This window comes from Eptesicus fuscus, chromosome 16 (genome assembly GCF_027574615.1).
Source record: "Eptesicus fuscus isolate TK198812 chromosome 16, DD_ASM_mEF_20220401, whole genome shotgun sequence".
Lineage (NCBI taxonomy): Eukaryota > Metazoa > Chordata > Mammalia > Chiroptera > Vespertilionidae > Eptesicus > Eptesicus fuscus.
Window position 1 is genome coordinate 39,325,111 of NC_072488.1, and position 24,514 is coordinate 39,349,624.

The window sequence follows — 24,514 nt, forward strand, 5'->3', positions numbered from 1 at the left end:
TGTTACACACTGTCTGTATTACTAGGGTAATATAATTCCAATGGACTGTTCATGTAACATCACTTTATTTGATTTAAATAGTCATTGTTTTTTAATTAAAAAACAATTTGGGGAGTTTTCCCTTACTGAACTTGATTCTCTCTTTCTATGACAAGAAAAATTATATTCTATTTGAAGCATTCCTATGTCAAAACTGCTTATATGACAGATCACCTACATTTCCATGGCCTAATTTAGTCTTAAGATAGATCACTTGTGGAAATAGTTGATATCTCAAATGCATCTTCTCCCAAGTTGACATCAATGACTCCATGTGGGATTTGAATACCCAGGCGGGGGCCCAACTCTGCTAATGGCTGCCATCATGTTTAACTCCCCAAAAGGAGATACACTTCACATGTCTCAGCTATACACATTTGAATAATTACCATGGCAACAGAGCTGCTAGAGAGATTGGCTATTTCCCTCCATTCCCTTTGACCTTCGCACTGTTCTTTGGAAGAAGTTCCTTAGACCTGACCGCTTTTGAGCCTAGGCCTTGTTCTTCCTCTTTGTCTTGAAAAAGAAACGAAACGAAAAGAAAACAGTACCAAATAAACTATTAATCATTTATATTGCTCTTTTGGTTTTGTTTATATCCAAAGGCATTCTATTTGAATAAAGCATGTCAAGGTAGCATCAGTCAAAATTTGATTCACTATGTTTGCAGGTGATGGCTTGGACAACAGTGTAGCTTCCCCCAGCACAGGTGACGATGATGATCCAGATAAGGACAAAAAGCGTCACAAAAAGCGTGGCATCTTTCCCAAAGTAGCCACAAATATCATGAGGGCGTGGCTGTTCCAGCATCTAACAGTAAGTGGATTCTAAATGACATATCTAAACTAAATATGGACAAACAGTTTTGATAGAAAAAAAAAAATGGGGGAAACGTGATCCCTCTGGACCTGGAATATTTCATAAATCATTGTCTTCCCACAGTTTTCACAAAAGTGTCTGCACTTATTTCCTCAAGACGTTACCCCCAATGAGGCGTTGGATTTGAAGTTCGCTATTGCAATGTTGTTAACTTTCATCCGCCCTAAGGTGTAGGCGTTCATGCGCACTTGTGATTTTAAGTATGTCTGTTAATGATGTTGCTTCTCTCAGGGTGCCTCTTTAGCACTTAGAACCAGCTCCCAGTAAGAAGCAAGTGAGACAAACCCCAGAGAGAAGGACTTAATTTCTTCTAATGCTTGCGCGGACCTTTATAACGAATGGTCCGCAAAAATTTCAATCTTGTGGCAATGGCAGAACGCGCACATAATTTGCTTTTAAGTGGTGTGAATGCGCCGGCTGCCATTCCCCAGCGCTCCTGTGAGTCAGAGCTGCGCAGTGAAAGTGGCCCCTGTATTGAGAACTGTAAAGGAAAACAGCAATATAGAGTCAGCTCTTCCTGTGTAGTCCCTGGTGACTTCTCAAGCCGGGTAACAGTTTATATTGTCTGTGTGAGTATTGCTGTTTTCACTGCAGGACTTCTCCTGGAGATGTGAGAAACGGGAGATTTGGGGCTTTCTGCCACCGAGGGATTTGTTTGGTTTGGTTATTGTTCTGAATGAATTTCATGTTCAAACTATTTATAATCATAATATTGTGGTGGATATTTTTGGAAGTGCATACAGATTTAATGGCATCTGAGGAAGAAGACAAAAGGAAAATTGATGAGTAAAATAATACTTTAAAAAATCAGCAAAATCGTTGACTCGGGGGACTGGGGCTCCCACTCTGAGGGACAGAGGATGGGTTCAGACAGGGGGTAGCACAGCCCAGCCAAGGACGAACCAATACGAAGAATCTTGGCCTTTTAAAACGGGTCAGGAGCAAACCTTTTATGTTACCATTTTTAGCACAGTTTACTTTTCTTAAAGTCATACGTTTTTCTTAAGTATTCAAGTGAATTTTGCAGTGTCACAAACCTGTCCTGACCTGTTGACCCTTACACCCTGGCCCACTCTCAAAGCCATGATCTTCGGTGACTTGTTCCGATGCAGGGAGACAGACAGGGGATGTGGAAGGCCACGCGGGTGCTGCCCCTCTGGACAGAGGCTGTGCCTCCAATAACACTCGAGGGTCTAATCCAGCGTGTGAACAAAATCAAAACTGAGAGCAGCAGGAGTAACTAAAAAAATGCTTTCCACCCTTCATTTCTTCCCACGACGATTCCAAACAGTTACTAGAGGATGTTGATCGTTTGGAATCAGCTTTAGGGCTTGGTGAATGCTGGTAGTTAGTTGAAGATTTAGATTGCTTAGCTGATTTTAACATCCTATTAGGTTTGCCTACAATCTGAGTCAGGTGCCATTACCTATCTGACACTTGTTGCTATACGTGGGTAGTTTGAGATCTGCCTTGTGCACGTCTGCTACTGAGGATTATCAAGCACTACTGAAGGGGAGACGGGGGACTAGGGTCTAGGGGGGCTTTTAAAACTAGCAGGACATGAGACGTGGTAGTTGGTCAATAGAGCTGATGCAACCCTGCTGATATTTCATCACCTGTGCTAATCAGCCAACCTGAGCTGGAGGATGAGTGTGGGGAGGGGACAAAAATCGGGTCCACCCTGAATATTTCTATTTCCTGTACTAACAGAAAAAATGAATAGATTTTGTCAACCTCCATCTCAATCGGCAAAGGAGCATTGGCTTTATTTGCAGCTCAGGTGCCCCTGAATAAAATATAATCAAATATTGGTTCAGATAGAATCAGGAGAGAGGGAAGCAAGTTCTTTTATGCATCCATCAGGTTTCCTAGGTTATATCCTTGTGAAGGACCTTGCAGAGAGCTATAGTACCTCCTTTAAAAAACAAAGAATTCCTTTTAACAGCCAGCATGACTTCACCTGCATTGCAATGCTTTCAGTGGTACATATTATTGGGGTGATTGTAATGGGAGCTAATCTTAAACTACCTGATTTCCTTCAGTGTTGGGGTCTGAAGGGGAACCCATATCCATGTCTCTCTGGCTCTCTATGGATGCTCATAGATGTTACCTCGTGGTTTGTTGGATAGTTCCACATGCTCCTGCCCCATCCCACTGCCATCCACTCAGACAAAAATATTGATAATGATAATGGTCTCTAAAAAGAAAGTGCTCTCATAATATCATCTAAAAAGCAAAGGTAGGAGGTATATTGAAAAATGTTCCCTCTTTCCCCAATGAGAAAGATTTCCTTCCCTTTTCTCTAGTTGCAAGAGCAAATAGATCTCCAGTTACAAGGAACACCCTTCTCCTTGTCTTGTTATGCTTCTTGAAGGAGTGTACAGACTGCTTAGGCAATATTTATAGTCAGGAGCTGATTATAATAAGTTCTATGGGAAAACCTGTAGAGTTTTGTGGTGATTTGTCCCAATGTAAGTCACTACTGACATTTCAGTACTAATCCTTTAGCAACTTCATTGCAAGCTCTGAGAGGACTCCAGGGATGCACAATTCATTTGGAAGACTATGTACAAATTTTAAATGTAATACATTCTTGCTTGATGATTAATGCAACTTATCTAGAAAATTATTTCTTAAATCTTGCTATATATAAAAGAGCAATGGAGACTCTGGCTAATTGAAACAATAGCAATAATAATTAATTAGAAAATTGTAAAAACCAATCTATTAAATGCCAAAGACATATTATAAAACCTCACACACTTCTTTAAAAGCAAATTGCTATTTGTTTTCTTTTTCAAATAAATGGGTCAGTCTTTTCATTGGGCTTATTCAGTTGAAAAAAAAAAATCTGCCTTTGAAAGGGCTTTGAAGCATTTGTGTGTTAAAGCAGTAGAATAGGTCCCGAATTTTTTTAAAAACCTTCTGGATTTGCAACCCAGCTGCATAAGAAAATGTGTCGTTTTCTAGTTATCCACAGGTAGATTTAATCAGTAGCACATTTGACTACACCAAAGAGAGAGCTAAAGCTTCGTTCTTGGACTCACAGTCTCTAGCAAGCTCAACTGGACATATGTGTGCATAATGAAAACAATGAAAGGAAAAGGAAGAGATTTTTTTTTTTTTTTTTTTTTTTAAATTTCTTTATTGATTAAGGTGTCACATATTTGTCCTCATCCCCCCATTCCCATCCCACCCCTCTCCCCACGCATGCCCCAATCCCCTGTTGAACTTAACCGTTGGATAGGCTTATATGCATGCATACAGGTCCTTTGGTTGAACTCTCCCCCTCCCCCCACCCTCCCCCTACCCTCCCCTATCCTCCCTCTGAGGCCCGATAGTCCAATCGATGCCTCCTTGCTTCTGGTTCTGTTCTTGTTCCTCAGTCTATGTTGTTCATCATTTCCTCTAGATGAACGAGATCATATGTCACTAGATATATACTAATAAGAACTGAATGTGAGACGAGCAATAATATTTATGCTGACAGGCAAATGAATCAATCTGTAGCGAGCTTCCCCCTGGACCAACAGTTCTTTTGAGACCCAATTTCGATGTCCAGTAGTTCCTTATGTGTACATGTCAGCACTGACCCCTCAGCTCTGGATGGTGGACAAATGGTGGTAATGGAGGTCCGACTCCCTCTGGTTTGGTCTCGGCCGAACCCAGGGGCACGGCGTCACCCGGACTAAGGGGCACGTGGCCTCACCCATACCCAAGGGGCGCGTGGTCTCACCCGGGCCTGGGACCCAGCCTCACCCGGATGGATCCAGGGGCGCACGGCCTCACCCGGACCCAGGATCTGGCTTCACCCGTACCCAGGGACGCTTGGCCTCTCCCAGACCCAGGTGCACGTGGCCTCACCCGGGCCTAGTTGCACAAGGCCTCACCTGGATCCAGGGACACATGGTCTCTCCCGGACCCAGGGACGCTTGGCCTCTCCCAGACCCAGGGCCACTTGGGCTCACCCGGGCCTAGGTGCACGAGGCCTCATCCGGATCCAGGGACGCATGGTCTCACCCGGACCCAGGGACGCTTGGCCTCTCCCAGACCCAGGGGCACGTGGCCTCACCCGGGCCTAGGTTCACGAGGCCTCACCCGGATCCAGGGACACATGGTCTCACCCGGACCCAGGAACGTTTGGCCACTCCCAGACCCAGGGCCACTTGGGCTCACCCGGGCCTAGGTGCACGAGGCCTCATCCGGATCCAGGGACACATGGTCTCACCCGGACCCAGGGGCGCTTGGCCTCTCCCAGACCCAGGGCCACTTGGGCTCACCCGGGCCTACGTGCACGAGGCCTCATCCGGATCCAGGGACGCATGGTCTCACCCGGACCCAGGGACGCTTGGCCTCTCCCAGACCCAGGGCCACTTGGGCTCACCCGGGCCTAGGTGCACGAGGCCTCACCCGGATCCTGGGACACATGGTCTCACCCGGAGCCAGGGATGCTTGGCCTCTCCCAGACCCAGGGCCACTTGGGCTCACCCGGGCCTAGGTGCACGAGGCCTCACCCGGATCCAGGGACACATGGTCTCACCCGGACCCAGGGACGCTTGGCCTCTCCCAGACCCAGGGCCACTTGGGCTCACCCGGGCCTAGGTGCACGAGGCCTCACCCGGATCCAGGGACACATGGTCTCACCTGGACCCAGGGACGCTTGGCCTCTCCCCGACCCAGGGCCACTTGGGCTCACCCAGGCCTAGGTGCACGAGGCCTCATCCGGATCCAGGGACACATGGTCTCACCCAGACCCAGGAACGTTTGGCCACTCCCAGACCCAGGGCCACTTGGGCTCACCCGGGCCTAGGTGCACGAGGCCTCACCCAGATCCAGGGACGCATGGTCTCACCCGGACCCAGGGACGCTTGGCCTCTCCCAGACCCAGGGCCACTTGGGCTCACCCGGGCCTAGGTGCACGAGGCCTCACCCGGATCCTGGGACACATGGTCTCACCCGGACCCAGGGATGCTTGGCCTCTCCCAGACCCAGGGTCACTTGGGCTCACCCGGGCCTAGGTGCACGAGGCCTCACCCGGATCCAGGGACACATGGTCTCACCCGGACCCAGGGACGCTTGGCCTCTCCCCGACCCAGGGCCACTTGGGCTCACCCGGGCCTAGGTGCACGAGGCCTCACCCGGATCCAGGGACACATGGTCTCACCCGGACCCAGGGACGCTTGGCCTCTCCCAGACCCAGGGCCACTTGGGCTCACCCGGGCCTAGGTGCACGAGGCCTCACCCGGATCCAGGGACACATGGTCTCACCCGGACCCAGGGATGCTTGGCCTCTCCCAGACCCAGGGCCACTTGGGCTCACCCGGGCCTAGGTGCACGAGACCTCACCCGGATCCAGGGACACATGGTCTCACCCGGACCCAGGGACGCTTGGCCTCTCCCCGACCCAGGGCCACTTGGGCTCACCCGGGCCTAGGTGCACGAGGCCTCACCCAGATCCTGGGACACATGGTCTCACCCGGACCCAGGGACGCTTGGCCTCTCCCAGACCCAGGGCCACTTGGGCTCACCCGGGCCTAGGTGCACGAGGCCTCATCCGGATCCAGGGACGCATGGTCTCACCCGGACCCAGGGACGCTTGGCCTCTCCCAGACCCAGGGCCACTTGGGCTCACCCGGGCCTAGGTGCACGAGGCCTCATCCGGATCCAGGGACGCATGGTCTCACCCGGACCCAGGGACGCTTGGCCTCTCCCAGACCCAGGGCCACTTGGGCTCACCCGGGCCTAGGTGCACAAGGCCTCATCCGGATCCAGGGACACATGGTCTCACCCGGACCCAGGGACGCTTGGCCTCTCCCAGACCCAGGGCCACTTGGGCTCACCCGGGCCTAGGTGCACGCGGCCTCACCCGGATCCAGGGACACATGGTCTCGCCTGGACCCAGGGGTGTGTGGGCTCTCCCAGACCCAGGGGCGCTTGGCCTCGCCCGGGCATGGGATCCAGCGTCATCCGGGTCCAGGGGCACTTGGCCTCACCCGGACCCGGAGTCCGGCCTCACCTGGACCCAGGGGCATGTGGCCTCACCTAGACCCAGGGACGTGAGGCCTCACTTATACCCAGAGGCGTGTGACCACACCCGAGCCCAGAGGCGCGCAACCCCGCCCGCACCCGGGTCTCAGCGGGGCCCCGTCTTCCCGATCCCAATTCCTGCCGGTCAATCCCCCCTCAGCAATTCCCCTGGCCATCCTTCCAGAGCTCCAGTATGGCTGCTGCAGAACTCGTCGGGCGGCGGCTCGGCAAAGCTCCGGTGCACCCGGTGCATGGCGGTGGGCCGGTCTGGCGTCGCTGCGTCGGCCCTTGGGTCTGCATCGGTGGCCGGTCGCCGAGCATGCGCACCTGGCCGCTTCCGGGGCGTTGAGATTCTTGACGGACTCAGAGGTCAGCAAGCGCGGAGTCTCCCACCCCATGACTCATAGGGGCTCGTCTGTCCGTGCTTGGCTGCCAGTGGAGCCATCCCCTCAGCCGGAGACCGCGGGGGGAACTGCGCCGAGCACGTTCCAGGCCGCTGTTGTATCGCCTGAGCCATAGTTCTTTTGTGTCGCCTGAGCCGTAGTTCTTAAAGTGTGGTCTTTGGGTCACCGGCATCAGCATCATCCCACATACCCCTCTTTTATTCTAGTTGTAGAGCATCTACTCAGCCAGCCCTATGGTGGTCTTGGATGGTGTCTGCTCTGCTCTCTTGTCGTAGTCTCAAAGTTGTTGTGGTAGGCAACAATCAGGCTTCCGCCCTATGCCTCCATCTTGGTCCTCCTTTGTATAGTTAAGTCTTGATTGTTGTTGGTGTCACTGGGGGGGCTCTCTTCGTCTATAAAGGAAGAGTTGCTGTGCAGGAGACACGTTTATGGGCCGGGTCTTGGTGCAGCAAAGCTTTGGCGCTCACTGAATATTCCCGTTGAATGTGTCCCTTATGCACGTGGTTGAAATCTGGTGTCATCTCCCACAGACCACTAGATGCCCTCGTTTCTGGGTCTCCAATGGGGTGTAGATCAGCTACTGCCTTAGGCACTCAGCAAGGATTACAGCAAAAACTGTAGTTTCTTCCTCCTGTCTGAGTGGCCCTGGAGCAGTCCGACTAGAACAGCAGATCATCTGGTCCGCTGCCAGAGGGCAGGCCACCCACATGCATAAGCCGTTGCTTGGGGCGCAGGTGTGCCTGCAAGACTTGCGGGGCAGGTCTTCAAAACGTGCGGGGCGGGTCCCAGGGCGGGGCGGGGTCTCAGGGCGCCAACAGGCCATGGTGCGGCGAGCCTCGATGGCTGTGAGTCTGGTCCTTCTGCCTTCCATGTATCTAAGTCCCCTCGTTCCGCACTCCAGCACAGCAAACACTGATTGCTGGGCGCACCTCCGCAAGAGTCCCGCCTCTCCCCGCAGGCATCTGGGTCTCCCGGGGTTCGCCAGAAGATGGGTTTCAGGGTGATGGAGAGCTAATCTCCCTTAGGTTTGGAACAAAAGCCCCTTTCCCCCGCCACCAGCCAGACCCACGCACCTCCACACCTCATCCCCTCCGATTTCGCTGGGTGCGAGGCAACAGAACAGCCTTTAACCTCCGCCGCCATCTTTTTCAAACTTCTCAATTTGTACTTCTTAATCCCTTCATTTCAGTCAACTCTACTGAAGTCTAGCGCCGCCGGGAGGTGCACGGAAAGGGCGCCCGGGCCTCCGTCCAGTGCGCGGTGCGCGCGTCCCGCGGAACCAGGCGCGCGAGGGCCGCGCGGCTGGGATGGGCGCTGGGCGGCCGCCGAGCTCCAGGCACCGCCATCGCCGTGTTCCGGACGTCGCCGCCGCGGCGTCCCCCCAATTTATACTTCTTAATCCCTTGAATTCAGTCAACTCTACTGAAGTCTAGCGCCGCCGGGAGGTGCACTGAGCGGGTGCCCGGGCCTCCGTCCGGTGTGCGGGGCGCGTGGCCCGCGGCACCAGGCGCGCGGGGGCTGCGCGGCGGGGACGGGTGCTGGGAGGCCGCCGGGCTCCGGGCGCCGCCGCCGCTGCGGCGGCGTCCCCAGCGTCCCGGGCCGGGCGGCTTGCAGGGGCGGTGGAGTTGCGAAAGTGAGTGAGTTTCCCAGGGTTTCGCCCGGAATGGGGTTCAGTGCAATCGGAGCCGGTGCTCAGCGCACTCCGGAGCCTTTATCTCCTTCCTGCCAGTGAACTCCGGCCAGGTCATCAGCCGCCCCCTCCTCTCCGGTTCCATCCTCCCCGCAGGCGCGTGTGCTCGTGTCTCCGCCCGTTTCTCCATACCTCAGGCTTTTACGGCTTCCCCGACTGTCCCCGTGGCCTTCTCCTTCCCCCCAGCTGTGGGCATTTCAGTCCACCAACTTTCCTGTGGTTCTGGACGATGTCCGTTCTGACCTCTAGTTGTATTTTTGAAATTGTTGTGCCCGGCTGCAGGTTAGGTGTTTAACCTATGCCGCCATCTTGGTTTCTCTCAAAGGAAGAGATTTTAAACTTTGGTGATATGGGGTAAAAAGAAATTTCACTGATGTAAATTTTCAGCTTAGACTACTTAGTTGAGCATTTGCCAGTTTTGCTAACTAGAGAAGGTCTCCTAAAAGAAACTCTTCCCTGGGATTGAAAAGAAAGACTGACATGTAGATAATAAAAGAGAATTAGAAAGAAAATAAAAGCATTTTATTAATTGAAATGCTTGCATTTGCCTGAAGACAAATTATTGCAAACAATTAAAAAGTACTTAATAGTGGCACATTAGTCACTATAGAGTGACAGTTCAGGGGCATGCGCCACATCAAGGTTTCTTTTCCTTTCTGAAGGCCATTATTCCAACTGTAAATATAACCTGCTGTGTTGTAGTGTTTAAGCTGGATGTGTTTTTCATATTAGCGGTTATTTTGCTACACAGTGCCCTAGTGAAAATGAGGAGAAGGAATAAATACCATGTTTAAGGTAAAAATCAAGTCTTTTTTTTTTCCTCCTGCCCTAAAACATTGCAGGTTTAAATGTAATCTAAATAGAAAAGCGGTTAATATGGTTCTTACTTAAAATATGCGGTGACATATTTTCCTGCATGGAGCTGCTGTGTGTCCCAAGAATCCTGAAAGTTACAAGAGTGGAGGTTGTTAAAATGCATCCCTGCAGATTCAGGGGAAGGAACCGTTCAAGGGGTGGTGCATCTGGTTGGCATTGACCGGTAGGGAGGTGACCCTCAAGGAGAATTGATTTTCATTCGCATTCTCTTGGATTCCCTACTCTTTCACTGATATTGAGGATCCTATTGGCTACTATAGAGACAAACTTTGTTTGGAAGTCAGATACACAATTTGCTATTTAGTTTTGTTTTGTTTATTTGTTTTTGTGGATTTAGAGCCTGGAGTTTTTGTTTGTTTGTTTGTTTGTTTATGGCCAAATTTGTCTCAGTTTCTTATTTATAAGATTTTTTTTTCTCAATGCGGATTAAGTCAATGTGAGGGGCAGTAGAATCTTCCAGGTTGAGGATGGTGTTTCCATAGAAACACTATTAGATGAAAAGTGCCCTGTGGGTCTGCCATTCTAAGGATGGAGTAAATGGAATTGAATTGGGAATTGAATGCTCTAGAAGAGACAGATGTTGTTTCATTGGTTTTGCTTTTGGTAATAAGATCGGTTGGAGACATCATAGTGTGATATCTCTGCTTGCAATTTTGGAAGAATTACTCTGTAAACATTAGGAATTTTTTTTTTTACAATGAAAAAGTCCTTCTAATTGGTATCCAGATAACCCATTCTGCTGATCCAGGCGAGCACAATGTTGATCAAAAAAGGTAGATGGGTAGGCAAGTAGACAGAGAGTAGAAGGCATTTGCTCCTCTCCTCCCATCTCTACTTCTCTCTGATCCTCGTTTCTATACTTGGCCAGTTTTAACAATGTATCTTCTTATTATGTCTTACCAGCTAGCATCCCTTCAGCTACCATTCGTCCTAAGAAGGTAGTGAACAGGAAGACTATGTTCTGAAACTCTTGCCTGCAGAGTCAATGAGGGGAGTACAGAGTATTACCTTCAAACGAGTCCTAACCTATCTTCCTGAGCCAAGGAAGGTGGTTGGTAGAGACGGCCGCTCACTTTGAGTCCTTCCTCACTATGTGTTATCTGTAGCTATATTATTAAATGAGGAGACTTGAAAACTAGTATGAAGGAGTGAGATTTTTTCCCCCTTCCAGATGTCCACGTACCATGTAAAAAATGAGCTCTCTCAAATCTGTAAGAAGAATATCTTTGTAGTTATTCCTTTTTCCATTGCCTGGCGTTGTCCTGCACCTTCACATTCCTTAGTAATGATGATGGGTCACAGGGAGGCTTTGCTGAAAGTAACCCAGCCTCGGATGACAAATCCCTGCATTTTAATTTTCAAAGATCTCAGTTCCTTAGGAGATAGCATATTTCAACCATTGATTAGATAGGAACCCTGACTTTTTTTTTTTTTTCCCCAATTGGAAATCATCTGTCCCTGGAGGAAAATAGAATAGATTATTTAATTACTTGGGGGTAATATTGGAATGCCCTCATTCTTCTGTGATGTACATCATCGAAACTCTGTTTAAATAATGAAGCGGTGGTTTCTGGATTCTGGGGCAACTGCCTTTTTCTTTTTCTGAGCGGGTTATTGAAATCCTAATGGGATGGGTGATGAATTTTCTTAGGTCAGGTACACTGAAAAGGCTACAGCTGGAATTCTTCACCCAGAAGAATCGGAGTTAATACTAATGATCATTGTGAATTAGAAGATCAAAGGCGAAGCATCAGCCTGTTCTCCAAGTTGTTGCCCCAGAGGCCATTAGTGACCTGCCGAGCTCTCGCCCAGCCGCCCAGCCGTCCACACACCTCCTTCCCCTCGCCCCAGCCTTTCTTCCCCATCTCGGCTCTGCACCTCTGACCTGGGGTAATTACAGTCCTTGGAAGAGGAGGGCATGGCGGGAAAGAAAACAATCAAAAGTAAAAACAAATGTCCAACTTTAAAATCGCCCGTTTGTCCAGGTATATACTAGTAGAACTCACAAGCAGATGAGCTCTGACTGGGGCACTCTGTTATTTTCTGGGTGTGGTTGAGATTTTTGTGCGCAAATGGTTCTTTCGTTTTACTGACGATTGGTCCCTTCTGGAAGGGACTTGTGGAGAGTCTGGCTGGCAATTTGTCAGATTATTCTAAAATCTTCCTTCTGTTTCCAAGGCTAAGTAAAAAATACGCTATAGTTTGGCTTTCTGATATCCTCTTAATCGGGCTAATTAAATAAAGGATTAGGTTCAAAACGAAAGTGCCCATAGAAGCACAATTTATTAAGTTGCTGGTTGCTGATGCACGTAGCTCTTTGAACACTAGCCAGCATTTATACTTCAAAGCACATATCAATATCGTGTCTTCCTCTCATTCCTCTTAGTGATGATGTACTTTGGAAGATAAAATATCAACCTCGGTCAATGAATGTGCAACTGCTCCTGCTCAATTTATCTCTCAGATGAAAACCGGAGCATCGGGTAGATGTGTGTGAGTGTGTTTCTCAGACTAACGCAGTCCAACCCTTAGGAATGTGATGTGGCGTAAGCTGGCTTTTCGCTTTCTCAATGTTTAAGATTCCTAGTGAAGGTACTTTGCTTTAAAGTGTGAAGGTTTGGTGGAGAGAGAACACGATGGTTTCGTTTTAGAAAGGTGGTCCAGGGTTTAGGTTTGGTTGGGCTTGGCTGGTTGTTCTTTTGCCAGTAGAAGTAAATCTATATGCCATGGCATCTAGGAGACTTGGTTTGAGGTCGCTGAGAACATCCTCATCACACCTCCGTCCTTCTTACAGAAGTGTGAGCTTAACTGTGTGCAGGCATGTCCCTCCAAACCTGGGTGTTTTCTATAGGACAGCTCTCTCAGAACCCCTGCCATCTGAACCAATCCTAGTGAGGAAGATGTATCCTTTTTACTTCCATGTTTATCGTTCTAATTCCATTCCTGCTTAGTAAGCCAGACCAGAGAGTAATCCAATAGTGGAGACCACATTGCAGTGGGCTGTGGCTTGGGTCACAAAACCCTCTCGGTCATGGCCCCAGGTTACCTGTGCTATCCTGATGCCATGAGGCAGCAAAAATTATTTTATTAAGGCTCCAGGTTTGTAATGATAGTTATGTGGACTCACATCAAAAGGACGGCTACTCACAGGGCGCTGGTGTTTTAATACTGCTTGTCCCGAGCCTGAGAAAGTTACTTGGGTAGCGGACTCAGTACTCCCTTCAGTGTGTCCAGAGCAGGAGAAAGTCCCGGGGGACTCAGAGAAGGCACCTGGTCCTGGTGAGCCTGTGGAGCGTCTCCATGAGCAAAGGAGCAGCTGAAAGAGTTATGCCAGGCAATTTTCTAACATTTTAAAGACCTTCTAGGCCTTGGTAATTTTGCTGTTGTTGTGGTTGTTTTGTCATTGCAAAATGCCTTCACACAGCAAATTATAGCCCCAGGGGTGTGGGTCCCTATGTAGGATGTATTGCTCTGTCTTTGAACACTATAAAGAAAAGATAGACCTCAACTTAGTGTTGTAAATACAAATATCTTGCATTCATTGATATTTAAATGAGATACAAACTCCTAGGTTTTTAAATATATTATTCACAATATTCTAAAATGGAGACCTTGGTTTGACTTAACTATTTGTATTGGAATGTCCTCCTGCTGTTCTCTCTTTGCACACCTACACGAAAGGGTGTCAGTGTATAGGACGGACACCTTCTAGGGTGTCTTTGCCTCTCAGTTCGTAATGTTCTGTGGTTGGGTTCTATCAGTTTTCACATTAATTTTGCTGCTAGCATCCTTGCAGACATCATGTGGTCTCCCATGACTCGATGACCTCTGAGATTTCAGTGTCTAGGAAGTTCTCAGGATGTCCAGAGGCCAGGAGGTGTCGTCTCATAATGGAGACACTCATCTTAAGGAAGATTGAGTGGATGTCATTTCTATTGCAGTTTATAGAAGTGTAGAAATAATTCCTATCTGTTACTTAAAGAAAAAGCAATTTCCAAACTTCTTGGGGGGAGAAACTCTACAAATATGACTTGGTTTCATTTGTTTATGCATGGATTGCTGCATTATGTGTACAGTTTTGGACAAAGGGTTTTATACATTTTTGTTGTATTTTGAATATTATTTTCATTTTCATAAAGTTATAATACATATTTATGATACCAAGTTAAAAAAAAAAGAAAGAAAAGGTGAATTTCTCTCCTGTCTAGATAATGTTGCTTTTATCATGTTTTTTTAAAATTATCTATTAATTGCTTGGCCAGTTTGACATTGGATTATTCTGTCCTGTTAATAGCTGCAGAAAATTTGATCAAAAGGCTAAATAAAATTATGTGTCTCTATGGTACTTTGTAGTTTAGCATTTTCATATACCCTTGATTCTTAAAATAATCTCATAAGGTAGGCAGGATGACAAAAATGAAGTTTAGAGAAGTTAATGATTTTTTTCTCAAGGTCAAAAGCTAGGAACTGGCTGAGCTGGAACCAGGATCTCCTGACTTGCATTTCCATGTGCTTTCCACCACGTTGCCTCTCACACAGAGCAGATCAAATCGCTTTGTGGGAGTTCAAAAGTATAATTATAATCTCATTCCATGAGTTAGCTAATTAGTATTTTTTAAATAAAAATGTGAGCCAGATATTTGTGCCAAAATCTCCATAATGCCATCTGATGGTTATTGGCAATTAAAGGTCAAGGTGGCGGGGCGGGGGAGGGGGGTCCTTTACTATCTAGGTTCTTTTTCCAGACATATCTGCCCATAAAAAAATGGCACAGCTACAACTATTGATGTTTTGTACATTTATAATAATCATTCATTGCTAGAATTTCAGATTTTGAACACTGACCGTTCCTCCTTCCTTACGGAGACATAGAAGTCTCTAGCCCTGTCTGTTACTAACAACATCTGATAGGAGTTTGAGGGTGAGGTAGCTTTCCTCAGACAAATCCTACCTAAACCTCTAGCACAGAATTTAGCTCCTTGAAGCTTTTTTGCCTGTCACATGGCCAGGCCGCCAAAGAGCTATGTCTTTAATTTGCTTTATGGAGATAGAAGAAACTGCTTATGCAGCCCCGATGACTCTTGAAACTACAATCCGACTGTTTTTTTCTCCGCCAAGGAGGCTGCTACACCCTGGAGCATGAAGCCACCGCTCTGGGGTATGACACTGAGGTCTGATCATTTCAAAGCCAGTAATAACCAGAATCCTGAAATTCTTCTGAATAAAATGTAATTTTAGTAATGTTTCCATAAACAGTGGTAATGGTGGCATTTTAGTAGGCAGTGACATTAGTCACATCGAAATTGCACCACGTTGGCTTTTAAATTACTCCACCTGTCTGTCTGAATAGAATGTTCAGTGTAAAAGCAGGGAGACAGCTGCTGCTAATGTCGTCTCCTCCCTGCGCAGAGAATGCTGGCAGATCTACATGCATAAAGGCCTGGTTTGTGATGTAAAACGGTACCTGACCCTGCTGGCTCCCGAGCTACAAAGAAATACCTTTAATTACCAGTGGCAGCGTTTAGTTGTTGATATAAAAATATCAGCTTCCAGGGCTGCAACCTCAGGTTCACGCCCTCTCGTAATGTCACCCACCGTACACTCTTTTCCTCCCACCCACATCCGTAGTGAGAGATGGGTGAGCATTTATCTTGATGTGTTTCAGAAACATGCAAGGCATTAATACTTAAAAGGAAATCATCTCATACTGTATGAACTTGATTGATGATCTTTCCGTTTGGGAACTTTTCAAGATTAGTGGAATCTGGTTCCTTCTTTCCAGCCAGAATGGAAATATGGTGTACTGTTTATACCTTCAAAGGGCTTAGCATCATTCATCTAATACAAATCCATGTCCTCATGGGCGGATCATGGCCAGGCATTCGTGGCGCAGGGAGGGTAAAGAATACAGGGGTTTGAGGATATCAGATGTTGCAGTAAGGTGCCCAGGCTTCCTGTTGATGGATGAGGGGGCTAGCTCACTTTCAGGAGGAGCAGCCTGTTCCTTCATGGCCCTTTGATGACGGTCTATTGTCGCAGCCTCATCGAAATAAGGGCGGGCCAGCCAAGGGGATCCTTCTGTTCGAGATGCCTGTTGCCAACAATGTATTGGGTGACATGGTAAGCAGGAGCAGTGCTGGCCTGGCTCATTTGCAGGCATTCTTTCTGACTTCTTTCACACAACTGGTGTTTTCGTGTTTAATTTAACAAGGAATGAGTAGCAAATGAAAGCTGCTGCCTGCAATCCCACTGTGAGCGTGTTTTGCACTGGGCTCCCCAGCGACAAGGCAATTTGTGAAATGATGTGATGGAGTAATTAGATGAAGCCAGGGCTCCTGATTGTTGCCATGCATATGTGGCGAGGGTTTGTCGGGAAGAGGGAGGGGGAAGAAAAAAAAATAGATTATTACCCTGGCAAGTTGGCTCAAAGCTTCTTCATTTATTTGTAAACAGAATATTTAGTGACCGCATAGGAAGTAGCTGTAATCACCAGCTCATAAAGAAACCACAGCAGAGCTTTTGGATTTTTTTGCAGAGTGCTCATGTAAAATTTAAGCTGGGAGGCAGAATCCCTGTTAATGTAATTAGGATCTAATTTACCACCCTTTGCACACAGATGTAATAATGTCTAGATATTTATTCTATCTTTAAGCACATTACATATACCTCAGTGCAGCAGTTACCGAACAGAAACAGGTGTGAGCACTTTCCTAATTCGTTTTTACACTGTAAACACATAGCAATTTAAGGGAAATATTTACCAAAAAAAAAAAAAAAAATCAACAACAACGAGGGGAAGGAATGTCTGCAAATGAGGCCGTAATGGACAGTTGTCCTTTATGTACGGATGGATTTCTCAATGGTTAAGTAAATTAAAGCAAATGCTAGAAAAATCAATAGGCCAGCATAGTCTTGGTTGTGCCTCATAGACTTCAGGACAGAATGACAGATGTGGTGTCTGTGACCTATTTAAGTATTAATGCTTGAAAAACTGCTTCTGCATGCAAGGTTATATAGGCTTAGGAACATTCTGCTGTATTAAATTACAGACTAATATTTTTTAAGTATATGTGGGATTTATACGTTTCAGTTAGGTTGTTCTTATGCGTTACATTTCCACTGGAAGATTAGTTGCTTAGTTGTTGCAATAGCACCATAAATCAACGTGGAATGTTCCCACACAGAAACATCTTCATAAGGCAGGAGTGGGAAGGTGGAGATGATGTATGTTGAACTTCCATGCATCGTGAGGTGAATATGCTCGATAACACTCAAGGCTGGAAACCAAATTAGATTTAATTAAGGGATAGATGCTCAAAGCCTTTGGAAAAATCTGTAAAGTACCATTCGGATGTGGCATTATGATTCAGGTAATTTTCAGGGCCACAGATGCTATATTTTTCCTTTGAACCGACAGGGGTAACATGTCCCAGAGGTCCCAGCAGGTGGAATTTTTAGGGCTGTTCTCATGATCTAAGTGGCAGGTATTCCCTTCTCAGAATGAGAAGACAGGCCTTTGGTAGCACCTCAGTGTGTTTCCTTTCCCATCCATTGTTCCCAATACCAACTTCCAGAGAAACGATGTAAATGTGACCACAGTGTTGGTTTGTTGACTACTGGAGATAGGGAGACGAAAAGAGAAGTGGGGCAAAATGAACTTGAGTATTGGCTTCAGGGACCAAGACTGGTTTTCATAACCAAAGTAAAATGGAGGGTTGAAATCTTGATCCTGGTAATTTGGGGAGAATGTGCCTTTTGTCGCAAAGAGAGTTGGGCTGGCTAGAAGTGTCCTTTTACCTTCTTATGCTGAGTAAACTTAGACACTGATCACTTCCTTCTTTACTTATGACAAAGCAGACATGGTCCAGCCTGCCTCTGGGTTTTGAAAATCAGTATCTAAAGGTGATATTGTGATAAGTCCAATCACCAGAAACATTGCCAGGCTGATATGATGGAGAGCAGTGGAATGATTGCTTAGTGTAAATAGAAGATATTTTCCTGATTTTAATTTATCTGCAATATAGCATTAATAGTCACAGCGTTCCTCTGAATACCTGTATCCTGAGATTTAGCAAAGCACACAATTGGAAATTTAACTGAGGTGTAAATAGTAACTTTAAATGAAAGTCTACCATCTAAAAATGGAAATGACTACAGAACATTTGCTCCTTCTAGAGCAGTGCTTCTTAAGTGTTAGTGTGCACTCAGATTACCTGGGGATCTTTTGCTAAAGAAGAGTCTGGTTCAGAGGGGTGGGTCCTGAGATGCTGCATTTCGTGAGAGCTGCCAGGTCACGATGCTGCTGGGCCCCAGACCACACTCTGCAGAGCAAGAGTCTAGGGCCCAGGGATGAGATGACAGATTTTAAGTGGGAAGATGATTGCTTTCCTCCATCTTTGATTTTTATATTTTGATTTTTTTCCCTTTAATTTGGAAACTTAACCCATTATTTTCAACCATGTCAATTGAACTAAAGTGTTGTTGTTTTTCCTCAGCCAACATGCAGTTCCTTTTCAGCGTACAAAAACTTTCTCTTGAATAGCAAAGAGTTTTTAAAAGAGAGACATTATTTTTTTTAGAACAGTTTTAGACTCACGGCAGAACTGAGGCAAAGATACAGAGATGGCCCATATACTTCCTCCCCCATAGATGCACAGCCTCCCCCATTATCAATGTCCCCCACTAGAGTGGTACGTTCCGTACAATTGATGAACCGCCATTGACACATCATTATCACCCAAAGTCCATAATTTACATTATGGTTCACTCTTGGTGTTGTACATTCTATGGGTATGGACAAATGTATGACATCTATCCACCATTGTAGTATCATGTAAGGGAGTTTCAGTGCCCTCAATGAGTATCAGAGTTTTCATTGGGTCTCTCTAATCCGCAGAAAGTTTCTGCAGATACACAGTCTTTTCCTTTGGGGCTTTGTTGACAATGCCCTGGCGTGTTCAGTGTGGGAGAAAAGGTAGTTCTGAAGGCTGAGTGACACGGAAGCTTTCGCTTCACCCCATCTGGCTTCAGAGCTCTGGGGGCAGTGTGCGCTGGTGGAGGTTGTCATGGAGGGAGGGCCGCGTGTGCAGTGCTGAGCTGGCCCCCACACTCCGGCTCCAGCCCTCCAGATCGGATAGCCTTTGTCAGTAAGAAAGGCACAGAGTCGCTAAGTACAGAAACAATACATACATTTGATGCAGAGATGCTTTTGTTCCCAGCACTGCCCGCCAACTTGCTGTCTGCTCCAGGAAATCCTTTTGTATTTCCGCTGCCTCGTGTACTTTATCTGCCCTGGGCACTCTCAAATTTCACAGTATCCTGGAAGATGAATTTGTTCTCGAAAGTGAGCATCTGAAAGGTATTTTCTCTTTAGTTTGGCTAAGATCTAAGGAATTATTGTAAGTAGCATGTACCTATTAATCATTGCTTAGCAGGTAAATTCTCTCACTCATTAGAGTTCACATGCTGGATGTAGTTTCTTGAAATCAGATCATTTATTTTGGTCTAAGTCACCGAGGATCAAAGGTCATAAGGAATCCAAAAGCCATTAGTCAGGGTTCTTTTCTGGACCCCTTAGATGTCATTGTGCGAGTCACCCATGGCAGCCCGGGCCCGGCCCGCTGGCAGGCAGCTGGCAGGGTGCCTACTTTATTTCCAGTTTGCATAGATAAAAAGCAGAGCAGCTCCTCTCGGAATCACTATAAAAATAAGCTTACATAAAATCTCTGTTTGAAATACAGTACGTGTGTGCCCCGCCATGCTCTCTCTTATGGAAGCCATGGGACCCAGAAATCAAAATTAGGAAGAGAGGCAAACATCGGAAGGCATTGCGGAGGATTCTTTGTTTTGGTGCAGGCATTTATAATTCATTGTGAATCGAGCGAAGACCAGATTTTCGCAAAGAACTGTAACAACAAACCAAGTGTTTAATTTGCTAATGTAAAATAAAAATAAAGGCATTGCTTTAACCGTTGGCAGAACTACGTATCGCCACCCCCTCTTGGTAATACGGAAGGACACCGGGCAGTAATGAGTTTATGTGGATCAGGAGCCTTGGGTAAGAGATGTATGTAGTCAAGTCAATTTATTTACTCCCCGCATTGAGCCCTGTGGGTCTCAGGCCCACACCTTGCAGTGAAAACATCATCAATTACCCAGGCGACAGGCCGCGCTGGACTCACTCCCTAAAAGTGTTCGTATTGGACCAGAAACCCTGAGCACTCTGCAACATCCATCACTTCAGAGTTCAAGAGAGTGACTGAGTCCATGGTGGGGTGAATTTCCACGGTAAAAAGGCGAAAGACACATGCATTGAAATAGCATGTATTCCAATTTTCAAAAATCAGGCTATAAGCACACTTCGAATTTTCAAAAATCAGGCTATCATCCCCTTTGATTTTCAAAGCTTATTAGTTATGAAGGAGTTAGTTTGCCCGTGACCCTACAATTAATAATCGTCCCCACATTGAACAGAAGGAACGTTTTGCAGAAGGAGGCGGGATAGGAAAGGCTGAAGATCTTAGCGTCCAAATGAAGTAGAGGCTGGGGGAGAAAATTCAGAGCCCTCGTTTTCGACCCATTGGGTCTCACCACTTCTGCACCTCGACACGTACGGGGATGGGTTGCTACTGCTCTGGGAGCTAGCTGTCTGGCATGCACAGCGGATGAAATCTGATGAGACCTGCGGCAGAGGTCTGCAGGACCTCACCAGAGCCACACCTATCCCACCCTTACTCCAAAGTGCTCAGAACTGCTCTGTGGCACCACCAGAGCTGTGGAGTCCCTGCGTGGGGGCCATGCTGTCCCTAGAGCTCGCTGTGGCTCTGCCCCCTGCATTGCAGCAAGAGCGAGGCGATTATACCAGCAGCAAGATGAAGGCAGAGGGCCCTTCTCTAGGAAAACCTTAACGTTGTTTGGTTTGTGGGGAGGTGGCTGGAATGGTTTCCATGATGCGAGGGCCTAATGCCACCGCACAGCAGGAGAAAGCAAGTGTCAAAGACTGGCTTGTTGTGTTTCACCACCGTAAATGATGGCTAAACTTTAGGCTGCATGTACCCGTATCTCTGAATGACAATGTACGTTGGGCCATTAAAGGTTTTTGAGTTTCTGCTATGTGCAAGGAACCATGCACATCTCAGAGCTTTCTAAGCTCTTTGAAAAGGGCACAGATGTAACTGGGGGTGCAGTTGGTAGAAAGAGCTAGAGGGAGGGGAACAGGTGGGAGACAATTAGAACAGTTCAGGTAGGAAGGCTGTGGTTGTGAGCGTGCCAAGGAACAAATGGGTGGGAGAGATTTGGGAGGTAGACCTGGCACTTCATACACAGGAATACTTCATGCTGACACACTATGTGCGTGTCACACTATGCTGAGAGCAAGCGATGTGCCAAGGTGGGCCAGGGAGCTGTCTGTCCTTGGAGCAACATATGTAGAGAATTTAGAAGTAGTATCAAATCACAAAAAGTGTGTCTGTTTATTATTATCCCCATGTACCTGCGATTCTAAATAATGTCAGTGAATGAAATACTCCTCCCTGCTGGGGCAGACTGCTCCCACGCCGGCCCCACTTTGGTAGGCCTCTGCTAAGCACTTGCTTGCTTTATCTCATTGAATTCCCACCATGACCCTCTAAGGCAGTGGTTCTCAACCTTTCTAATGCTGCGACCCTTTAATACAGTTCCTCATGTTGTGGTGACCCCCAACCATAAAATTATTTTCGTTGCTACTTCATAACTGTAATTTTGCTACTGTTATGAATCGTAATGTAAATACCTGTGTTTTCCGATGGTCTTAGACGACCCTGCTAGCGGTTCTCAACCTGTGGGTTGCTGCTGTAGAGCCTAAGACCATCGGAAAACACAGATATTTACATTACGATTCATAACAGTAGCAAAATTACAGTTATGAAGTAGCAACGAAAATAATTTTATGGTTGGGGGTCACCACAACATGAGGAACTGTATTAAAGGGTCGCGGCATTAGAAAGGTTGAGAACCACTGCTCTAAGGGGTCTCATCTATTTTGCTGATGAGAAAGCCAAGTTTCACACAGAGATTAAACGACTTGCCTGAGGGAACACAGTAAGAGGCAGGGGCTGGATTTGAACTCAAGTCCGTCTGATTCGGATGCCATTTCCATAACCACTCAGGAGTGGACATTTGGCAAAGAAGAGCATCCGAGGTCACCTCCCTGTTTCATGTCAGGCAGTGAGGGAGCAGTGGTATCTGCAGTCTCTTTCACAGAGACGGGAAGTCAGAAGGAGGAACTGGTTTGGGGAAAGGTGAAGAGCTCAGTTTGGGATATGCTGTGGTTCTGGAGCTGGCAGGACATAAACGTGAGTTATATGGCCAATAGTTAGAAACTGTATTACTAGGGCGAAAGCACGAGGCTTTGGTGTTACCTCCACTGAAGCTAGGGATGTATGTATATGGAGTCGTGGACCCAGAGAGTCCTGAAAGAGAAAAGGAGGAGGTCAAAGATAGAATTGGGGCAATGCTTATTTCCCCCCTATTTTTAAAGGCTGTCTTGGGAGGAAATAACTAGAGAATGAGACAGAGTAGCAGGCAGGAGTTCTGTCAAATGTGGAGGTGGGCTGAATTGATCTCTGGGGTCCCTACCAGCCCCAACTATTTAATATCCTAAGACAAAGAAGGAAGATAAGAAAGTGAAAAAGGCCATCTCCAAACATAATCCATCATGGTCCTGGAACTGGTTCCCCTTCCTGTCATCTTCATCTCAGTTAATGGCATCCCGCTGGACCTAGAAACTCTGACCAGGAACCTAGGAGCCATTCCTGGAAGTCCCCCCTCTCCTTCCCCTTTCACAGGTAGTTGCTCACTCCCTGAGCCCCATTGGTTCTCCCTTCTAAACAGGTCTCCATTCTCTTATGCCATTCCAGCCCCACTCCCACTGCCTCGTCTCCTGCTTGCTTGTCGCCCTAACTACCCTCCCTGCCTCTAATATTGATCCCTTATGGACACTCATTTCGCCACTAGAGTGACTTTTCTAAAACAAAACTTGGCCAAGTCTCCCCCCTACTTAAAATCCTGCAATATCTCCCTACTGCCCTCAGGACATCATCCTTGGCATGCCATTCAAGGATGCTTTGAGGTTTGACACTGGCCCACTGAGAGCCCAGGCTCTTCTGTGGCCTTTTCCGTACATACTCCCCATACCGGGTTGCAGTCAAGCCTGAAGGCTTAAGTTCCCCTTAGGTGCTGAATGGCCCTGTACTCTTTGCAGCTGCACATGCTGTTCCCTTATCTGGAATGCATCACCTCCATGACCCCCTTCTCCACTTCACACTTTGTTCTGTATCCTTCACATCTTATCTCAACTGTCACTGCTTGGGAAAGCCATTCCTGGTCCTCCCCAGGAGAGAGGAAATGGCCCTGCTGCTCCACCCATGGCACCTGGGGGTCATCTGATACAGAGCACTTATCATGGTTACTCTAGTTAGGAGCTGCCTCCCTATGAGGTCAGGATTCAATCTCTCATCTCTAGATCTTCAGAGTCCTGTCATAGATGCTTGATGATATCTACTGAGAGTTTTATGAAGGAGAGGGACTAAGAGAGGGCCTGCCATGGCGATGGGAAAATCATCTCTGACCTTTAAAGGAACTGTTTGAGGCCTTTGAACGAGAAGGAAGTTGTATTCTGAGGCATTCGGGCGATGCTGCAATGAGACAGCAAGGCTACACCCTTTTGCAGTTGCTTGAGGAAATATATTAAAGGAGATAATTCGGGCAGGAGCTTGAGGAAGTGGTAACAAGAAGGGAAGGCTTTTCTTTCCTGTGTTGGTATTTAGGAGAAGGGAGATTTGAACATGCTTACACATAGAATTGAATTCAGCCATCTTTCATGGTTTTGCTTGTTCCATGTAAGTTGTTAATACACAGACTAATTGGATACTTAGGCAACAGAGAATGGACCACCTGACGATAAACACAGAAGGGGACACATTAATAGAGCAAGGATCAAGGACAAGTTGGCAGTGGAGGGGTTGAGTAGGAAGAGTGATGATGGGATCGCCTCTCAGAGTAAGAGTTTAGCAGTAAGTATGAACCAGGAGAAGATGAAGGTAGAGATATTTAGAAATAGAGAAGTGGGGAGTCTTAGATGCTATTCTCTCAGATATTTTAGCAGACCAGGAGGTAAAGGCAACCGCTGAGTGTCCAAGAAGTAGGATTGGGAGCTGGAGGATAATGGAAGTCATTTGGAAAAAATCGTTGTTGGGAACTCAGTAGGCAGAGCATAGCACGTGTGCACGCAACCACACACACACACACACCCCAAAAAGAAAAGAAAAAGAAAAAAAAGGTAAAAGGACTTTCACAGTACAGTTGAAAATACATGTAGAAATAGCTTTAGGCATTGCACGGTGACCAAGGACAGGCTAGACTTTTAATAGGTACATTTCATAATCAACCTCCTTTTCACATGTTAAAATTATGACAAAATAATGAATTTTTAATGGTTTTCCACAAGAGAAATAATTGCATTTTCTATTCCTGAAAAACTAGCATCATGGGTAAAATTCCTGGAGCCCCATCTGAGCCTCTGAAGTTTGTACTATCATGTAGGTTGGTGAACTCGAGATTG

General features: G+C 46.9%; 1 protein-coding gene across 3 annotated transcripts in view; it reads left to right on the top strand.

The window, feature by feature from the left end:
- The window catches only part of MEIS1 (Meis homeobox 1), a 135,814-nt gene that overhangs the window by 72,285 nt on the left and 39,015 nt on the right, over window positions 1-24,514 (top strand). For all 3 annotated transcript variants that reach the window (XM_054728364.1, XM_054728366.1, XM_008147533.3), the window contains one exon: window positions 710-855. In XM_054728364.1, the coding sequence (XP_054584339.1) occupies window positions 710-855 (146 nt within the window). The remainder of the gene's footprint in view (window positions 1-709; window positions 856-24,514) is intronic.